Source organism: Rhagoletis zephyria, unplaced genomic scaffold (genome assembly GCF_001687245.7).
Source record: "Rhagoletis zephyria isolate East Lansing unplaced genomic scaffold, Rhagoletis_zephyria_1.1 Rzeph_scaffold_03789, whole genome shotgun sequence".
NCBI lineage: Eukaryota > Metazoa > Arthropoda > Insecta > Diptera > Tephritidae > Rhagoletis > Rhagoletis zephyria.
Window position 1 is genome coordinate 19,568 of NW_016160872.1, and position 9,155 is coordinate 28,722.

The following is a 9,155-nucleotide window of genomic DNA, read 5'->3' on the forward strand; positions in this document are numbered from 1 at the left end:
TTCATTAAGCCCATACTCGCAACCATACTGCCGAATCTGGGTGGCATCAAACACGATCACATCAAGCAGGCTCATGCATATGGTAGATCCTTCGAATCACTTTTAGTAGATTGTATACAGATGAATCTAATTTCTCTTTACAATTGCAGCTATTGGACACTTTAGTGAAGCTCTACTGGAGCAATCATCAGCACATGGCGCAGCAGCTGTCGTCTCAACCGCAACTAGCCCCATTAATGGCGAAATGGAGTCCGCTTCGGACGCACCAACGCAAAATGCAGACGGCAAAGGCGATTGTGCTACCGAAATTTCTGTTGCTTACGATGTGCTTTTCAATCAATGGCTGCATTCGCGTGAACCCAAAGTATGTGTCGAAATACTGCAAGCGCTTTCTTCAATGTACCCACTGCTGCCTGTCGATAAGATACAAGACCAGTCTCCGCGTTTAATACCACAAATATTGGCCTTATACCGCCGCTCCATCGAGCGAAACTCAGTGACACAATTCCTCTCGTCGGTATTGAAAACAAACATAGCACTGCAGCCGTCAGTGCTAGATGCGGTAGCCGATCAATTGATTTCAAATCTCTTCGATTTGGTGTGCGTATTCCCAGACTATGAAAAGCCACAGACTGTAAAGGGGCATTATGAAGTGTTACGTTGTTTTCATCTGCTGTCAGGCATTTATGCATCGAAAATTGTTGACACCTTATTGATACACTTACGCAATAACAGCGAAAGAGATCGTATTAAATCGCTATTGATACTCACTCATCTGATGAATACGTCCACAGCGTATATCGAAGATAAAATGCAAGGTTTCTTGGAGTGTCTCAAATCGATGATCATGACGGAAAAGGGAATCAAAATGAAGATGACTTTGCTGAAGGCCATAGTGGCATTATCGCAAAAAGGTTTTATCAAAGAGAAGGAGTTCGTTTGGTTTTTAGTACGCTACAGTTGTAAATACACGAAGGTGAACCAAGAGCACGGATCGCTGGAGGAACACGCAAATTTTGTACTCTCGTGTGAGAACTCTCTTTTTATGCTGTCGTCCACTGTTAGCACAATGGACGAATTGTTGAAGCGCGAGCTGCTTAATTACTTCGTATTGTTGGACTACACTGATATATGCTCGAACCTGGCCAAATGTTTAGGCAGCCTTTTTGCCAAGTCGCCAAGCATCGAGTATGAAATTGCGGCTGACGATGAGACCGAGGAAAGGGCCGACGGCGCTGGGGAAGAGCATGGTAAGGAAAGTAGCCACACTAATATCAAATGCGGAAAAATAATTGTACCATACCCAGAATCAATATTTGCAAGATGTCTAGCGCTTTTAGGCAATTTTCATTGTATAAAACGCTCCTCGAACATATTGTCATTCTTAAAATATTATTATCCGCATTTGAACCCAGTTCTGAATACACTGTGGGATGAGCGCGTCCCCGACCTGTTGCTACACATTAATAAGGAGCCGGTTTTCTCACGCAAGCTAAAAGATTTCATCTCTGAATCAGTGGAATTCCTGAATACTCATGATGAGAATTTCGCCGAACGGCTGGTTAACAAAATGTCAGATCAGTTGAATCTCTATCCAATAAACACGCCACACACCGAATTTGTAACGCCCACCCTATCTATCGAGCGAGGTATGTTGTTGAAATCGCTCGGCTTGGCACTATGTTTTGTCAGCGAATTGCAGACGATAAATGGGAAAATCGATTTGATCATTAATTCCGCACGGCAAGAAAAGCTCGACAAGCATATAAAGCATGCAGAGTATGATCAGAAAATCGCCCCGTGTTCTTTGGCGCTGGGTTACATTTCTCGCAAGCATCTGTTCCATTTAATTAAAAAATTGGCTGAACTGGCACACATTGGTGGTCGCAAGCACTCGACTGGCTTTTTCAGCAATTTGCACTTTATCAAAGACACTCATAAGGAGCAGGAAATGTACAAGACGAATTTGCTGGTAATCAAGTCATTCGGGCACATATTGGATGAATCGGATCCCTTGCAGTCGCTGCAGAACCTCGACGATACAATACTAAATTTTCTAATCATGCAGTTGACAGGCACGAAAGATCAGACAATTATGTCTGCCATTCTGAAGACTCTACTAAGCATTTGTAATCAAATAATTGCGACGAAAGAGCAAATGACTGCGCCGCTAAAGTATCGGAAGCAGATAATGGAGGCGGTATTCAGCATACCAATTGAAGCGCCGTTCAATGATTTACCGTTATTGCCAACAATTTTAAAACTGGGCACCGATTTCATACGCATAGGTAAATTGTGCTCTACATTTTTAGGTCATCTTATTTTAAATCATAGTTGTAGATGGCGAGCTCTGACGACACATTTCACATCGAAATTAAAACAAAAAATCCTGAAAATTATCGTTTTCCGCTCAAATATTTCACGGTGCACTAATTCCAATACATATATGCAGAAATGTATACCTTCCTGATTATTAGGTTATCTGGTTATGTGATTATTATTCTTCAGTGAACTTCATTGTTGGAAATCACATAAAAAAAATATGGCCAGAAAAAAACATGTATATCTAAATACATACAAATTTACGTACGATATTTCACCTTTATAACTCGCCCAATCTATTTTTATGTATTTTTATTTGCAGGAGGAGTCGATGCCACAGAATCAGTTGACGGCAGTGTTATCTTCGAAATTGCTTGCAAGAATTTCTTCTCATGTGCACAGCATTTGAAAATTAAATTTGATTCACCGGAGGAAGATGAACGTAATAGTTTTCTGGCGAAGCACTTGAATGAATCACTACCGGAATTAAATGCCCTCGCAAAAGCGATCATAGAAACGGATCCATCTCCTTCGACACTCGATCTAATCATTTCGATTTTGGAGACCTGGACTAGGGATAAAAACTCAGAAGTTCGCATATGTGCTTCACATGTTTTCAATAATGCGCTGGAAGTGTATATAAAATCAATGAAAATAGGATGTGAGGCTCCTTCAAAATTCAATCAAACTGGTCAGATGTTAGGTAAAATTGTGCCCCGTTGCATTGATTCAAACGGCACAGTTCGGCAGGTATCCGTGGATATTTTACAAAAGACACTCGAAATATCGTGTATATATGAAACGCTAACCATTGCTGACAGCGAGTCGGATTGGGTCAAGGATATCGAATTGGTAAAGGAGAAAATCATCACAGATGATCCAAAAATGATTTACAATTTAGCTGGCGAAATAGCTAAAATCATCGCTTTGCGTATGTCGAATTTTCAGTATTTACAATTTTGGTAAGTATGAAAAAACAAGACATAGAAAGACTGCAATTATTGTCCGTACAAACTAAGTTGATCATCATTGAGATTTCTTGCAGCAGTGCTGCATTTCTTTTTGATCGGGGCTAGTATTAGAACCCAAATCTGTATTTTTGGAGGCTTCATCCCAATCTTCTCGTCAGAGGGCTGTGGACAGAGCCATTTGAAGGCCTACTCAGGCCACACCAAGCGTTTTAGGCGTTATAGCTTGCAGCGCTCACGACGCAATATAAATCTTTATAGGCTGTATAAAGTGCTGGAAATCTGAAAAGCGGGCACCTGAAAAGCCGATTACCCCTCACGACAAATTCCGCAACGGTTCCGGTACGGGTTATAACCCAGTGGACCTCCACCGTCTCGTATAGAGCGGTACATGGGCTGGCCCCTACTACTAGCCTACTAGAACTCAACATATTCATGAGTAAGATAACGGGGAAAGCCGTATTTATGACCATAACTGCGAAACCAACCTCGATCGCAACTCAAACTCCAAACCTTAACTTGGACCTTGTGAGTTTTGCCAGCTTCCAAGTGGTGCATGCAGATCGCGTTGTTGTTGTCGTTGTACCGCCTACTCAGCCCTGCCAAGATCGGCTTGTCTCTCAATCGATGTCGTCAAGCTCAACTAACGGGAGACACCGGAAGCCTGCAACTCCGACTGGGTTTCCCCATAGGGTGTTAGTTACGTGGGGTTCTAGGGTGCATTCGAAGAGATTTCTTGAGTCATGGGGTTTCTCTCCACATGCCGCTCACTCGTTGAGTACATCTGCATCTAACCTGCTCAAGTAAGAGTTTAGTCTGCTGCAGTAGCCAAAGCGAAGTTGGTCTGTAGTGGCGCAAGTCCCCCGAGGCAGGCGAAACTCTATCGCGCCCACGTCATGTGTTGTGTTCCTAAAACGGCATTCGCAGGCCGAGAGTCGGTGTAATTCGAGACCGACTCCCTTTGAATGCCGTTTGTGGACTGTAGGTATACTGTCAGGTCCACAGGTTGCTTTATAAACCTCTGGACTTCGTCCGTCTGTTAGTATAGATGCCTTTTAAAGTGCCTTGACTATGCTGCAAAGAGGTGTCAATGATTGACAAGAGATTTTGGGATATACACTGTGGGTTTTGGTTAATAACTACTATACAGGATTAGTAATAGAACGATACGAGTACAAAATATCGAGTACTGTTGAGTACTGAGTAGTATCGCGACCTCAATACTTTTTGCGATACTTTCTGACAAGAACAGAGTAGTTATCGCGAATACCAAAAGTATCGAAGTGTTGAAACATTAGCTCTGATCCAGTACTCCATGAACTTACAGAATTTTACACGAACTTGCAGGAAGTTGCAGGAAAAATGTTCCCGTACTCCAAAATCCTGTAAATGAGAGTGACTTTTGGAGAGTTGTGTAGAGAATGAAGTTGCAAGATTTTACCCGAACTTTTTCTTCTGGTAAAATCATGAAATGTGTCAAGCAATCACTGGTTGATGTTTTTACAGGAAAAATGGATTTTTTGTTCCCGTACTTTTTGTTGTTACTCACTTTTTACTCTCACTTCAGAGAGTAATTTTGCTGTTTGACAGTTTTACAGGATTTTTCACGAAAAGTATTGGATCAGAGCTATTTTTTATTCAGTTGCATACAATTTTTTTTTTATTACACAGTGGTGGAAGAAGTAGTAGCTCTGATCCAATACTTTTCGTGAAAAATCCTGTAAAACTGTCAAACAGCAAAATTACTCTCTGAAGTGAGAGTAAAAAGTGAGTAACAACACAGTGGTGGAAGAAGTAGTAGCTCTGATCCAATACTTTTCGTGAAAAATCCTGTAAAACTGTCAAACAGCAAAATTACTGTCTGAAGTGAGAGTAAAAAGTGGGTAACAACAAAAAGTACGGGAACAAAAAATCCATTTTTCCTGTAAAAACATCAACCAGTGATTGCTTGACACTTTTCATGATTTTACCAGAAGAAAAAGTTCCGGTAAAATCTTGCAACTTCATTCTCTACACAACTCTCCAAAAGTCGCTCTCATTTACAGGATTTTGGAGGATTTCGGAGTACGGGAATATTTTTCCTGCAACTTCCTGCAAGTTCGTGTAAAATCCCGTAAGTTTATGGAGTACTGGATCAGAGCTAGTAGAAACTTTCTACTTTGACCAATTTTGGCTATATTTCTTTTGTTTATGCGAGTTTTATACTTTTTTTAAAAAGTCTAGCGCATTATACATATAACAAGCACCATATGAATCCACATTTCAAACTTTGTAAAATAATTACAAAAAGTGAACAAATTTTACCAAAATCCCCCAAAAATTTCTACTTTTTATTTAGAAATTTTAGAAAGACTTAAAGTATGCAGTTTTATGGCTCATTAAATTTAGTGTGATAAAGTGCAAGTGTCAAGAAGCTAGAAAATCGCGTTAATTTGTATTACTTTTTTTCTGACGCTGTTGGGCATTTTCGTCCACATAAATCGAATCAACGTGATTTTCCCGCGTCTTGAAACTGGCACTTTATCCTACTGTGGAGCTACTTTAGCCAAGAATACACTCTGCATCCTTCTGTGGACAAAGCCAAGCGCCTATTAGTTTTCAATAGCGGTGAGTACGGGTGACCATCGATGCGAAAGACCAATGCGACGAAAGGGCAAGGGCAATGTGGTGCAGTAGGAAAATACATCGTTGCCTGTCTCATCGCATTTATCTTTCGTATCTCATTAAAGAGAAGTTCCCAGGTATTGACGGCGTACCAATTCAGACACTGAACAATGCAAAAATCCTCGGTGTAACCGTCGATAGCCAGGTCCCAAGGCGAAATTGCTTTGCCTGAGCCCGCATCGCGGCATTCGTGATAAATGATTTCTGGTATGGAATCGAATCGAATTAAATCTCAGCAAGACCAGTTTCGGGTAAATACATGTGATTTAACCGAGTGCTCTACCATAGATATCAATAAAAGTTTCTATGACCCTGCAAAAATCGCGACTACTCCATGCATGCATGTAAAGAGTACTCCCGAAGGACCAAGGAGTACTCCAAAATTATCTCTGCATTACATCAGCGTAGCACAAAACTACTCCTAACATACTCCAATGACATTGTCGTTATATTTTTTCGTTTGTACACGCTTTTGTTCTTCACTTCGCAGATGCCTTTTTTGAAATGAATAAAAACCAAAAACAAAAATTAAAATTACATGTTGCCTCTGACGACATTCGAACCCGAACATGCTGGGAGCTAAGAACTAACAGCTAGCATCTCTACACGTTCAGTTACAGCCAGATATGCAAATGTACTTTTAAATGCTGAACTTCAATCACATTTCGTTAAAACACGAGCAGTGATCGGGTAACAATAAGCTGGTGCAAAGACACGAGTAGGTCCGCTACAGCATGACAGAGGAGCACTTTTGTAAGTACTCCAATATACCACAAATAGACTACATGGTCCAACGATTTTTGCAGGAGGGTTTCTTAAGGCCAAGTTGCCAAATCCACCCGAAACTCTTCTGTCATTGTGTTTTGTTTTTGTTTTTCTTAGCTGCAAAATTTATGCAAAATGTAGGTTCTTCCTAAAAATTAATAAGTTTTTGTATTAAATTAGGGATATACACATTGATAAACTTTACTTTTCGTACTCAGAAAAAATGCAGGTTTTGATTTGTGAGCTAGTTTCGATAAATTTCCGATAAAAATTAGAGACGGCACCGATTTGTTCGTAATTCGCATGGTAATTGGATCTGAATTACCAACAAATGAGGTAATTCGCTCTCAAAATTTTGTATGGCGAATTACGAATGAGAGCGCGAACTACGTAATTGGGGTGCCGTGGGACAGCCGTATTAGGCGTTCAGATAGAACTTCTTTTCGTTTAGAACTACAGAATAAAGGTCCTGATTTCTTCCGCTGCGCACACAATCCCAATTGCCAATACAAAATAATAATGTCCAGCCTGTTCTAAATTATGCAGCGTCAGTGTGGCCGCCGGGGACAAGTAGGACGCAGTAGACGAAGCTACAGACCTGCCACAATACAAGATTCCGGACATGCTCCCAGTGAGGAAGCACAACATCATGTTGCAGTTCTTAGTAGGCTGTTAAACTAGACCCGGCACTGTATAGGCAGGCAATGACACTGAAAATAATGTCCACGTCGTTGTTTGATTTGTTCATGCTCTTTTCCGGTAAAAGTTATAGGGTAAATAAATTTCTCTCTATCAAACAAACCCCCTTATTCTAGAACCCGAATTTTCGTAATTCGTCAAAACGAAAAATCCACATGCTGCAACCCTTGCGGAAACATGTGCAGCATTCCCAGCTGTCAGTTGTTTTTCGAAGACAGCTGAATGAAGGAAAACAAAGTGGAAAGGAATTAAAAAAACACTTATGAAACGCTTATTTATAGTAATTGTTTTTACATATTTTGGAGGAAACGATGGATTATATTGCATTTGCAATTATAGCAGCGGAATAAGGGCGCGCTATGGGAATGATTTCCTTAAAAAATGCTAGTTTGAAAATAAAAAAAGGCTAGAAAAAAGCCATGAAAGCTAAATTCTAAATTTCGATAAAGAAAAGAGTTAGATCTAGCCTCAAAAAAGCTAAACTGGCAACACTAATGGCAGTAAGTATAAAATTTGCAAATGCAATTCCAACTGTAAGTCCAAGACCCAAGGATGCATTTACGTGCGATATATTCTACCAGATCTGATGGGGATTTGATTCAGCAAATGATTTCATAATCAGGGCTATCACGGAATCCATCGTAGAAAATCTACGAATTTGAATGCCTGCTACGAATACGAAAAAATTGCTATCACTGATTCCGAGTGAACTCGAAAATATCGTTGCCAGCTTCGATTGTTGATTCGAAATCAGCAAGTGCATAGGAAACAATAGACATTTATGTATGCCATTTTGCTCACGCTGCCCCAGCAGTCGCAATGGCCGAGTGAGCAAAGCACTAGACTGCCAATTGGGAGATCCGAGTTCGAGTCTGAGTCGTCGGCAGTGGAGCTTTTTTCTTTTTTTATAAAATTTTTTTATTTTTTTATTTTTTTTTTTAGTTTAGATCTTATTCTTTTAAAGAGAAACATTTTTTTTTTAAATAATTTAAATTTGTATTTTTTTAAATAAATTTATATGATATTAAAGTAATTAGATTTCTTTCCTAATAAATTGTTGTTACACTATTATTTCCTCGCTTCAAAAAAAACATTCATTAAATAGCGTCTAGCAGATGAATATATGAATGTACATACGTAGGTATGTATGCCATTTATATTTTACGTCTACGTTTACACAAATATATGGAATTATATCAAACTATAAAAAATATGGAGTATAATAAATATTTATTATTAACAATAATGCAGCTTTTCACCGTTATTTTTAAGATTCAGTGATTTTAAATTTTCTTCCGACAGCATAAACTCGTCGTAGTGTATCTGTACGAATATTCATAACGAACGGATTCAATGAATGCTCTCTACGAATTTCGAATTTACGTTCGTAGCCATTCGGATTCTGTGATAGCACTTTCGTAGGTTTCACGAAAATCGAAGCTACGATGGATTCTGTGGTAGCCCTGATTAAGTATTGAAAACCAGTGAAGTTTTATAATCGAGCACCCTAGTATACAGGTTTATGTTTTCCCAAAATATTCAGCCTTATCGTGAGTTTCACCCGAAATTTTTTCATCCGCCCATAATGAATACACGGAAACGTAAAGTGAAAAATGAACCGGTTAGGGGAAAATGAAATTCATGATAAGGCTGAATGTGACATTAGTTACCAGCTAAGTACTACATGAGCAAACATTTTCGTTCTTTTATTATAAATTATCATGCTTACATATTAGA

At 39.4% G+C, this 9,155-nt stretch overlaps 1 protein-coding gene across 1 annotated transcript in view; it reads left to right on the forward strand.

Moving 5' to 3' along the window:
* Positions 1–3: 3 nt before the first annotated feature.
* Positions 4–9,155, forward strand: part of c11.1 (maestro heat like repeat family protein c11.1) — a gene marked incomplete at its 5' end in the record, with an annotated part of 25,725 nt that continues 16,573 nt past the window's right edge. The window contains 3 exons of the mRNA XM_017624832.1: positions 4–82; positions 150–2,288; positions 2,645–3,284. Of these exons, the coding sequence (XP_017480321.1) occupies positions 4–82; positions 150–2,288; positions 2,645–3,284 (2,858 nt within the window). The remainder of the gene's footprint in view (positions 83–149; positions 2,289–2,644; positions 3,285–9,155) is intronic.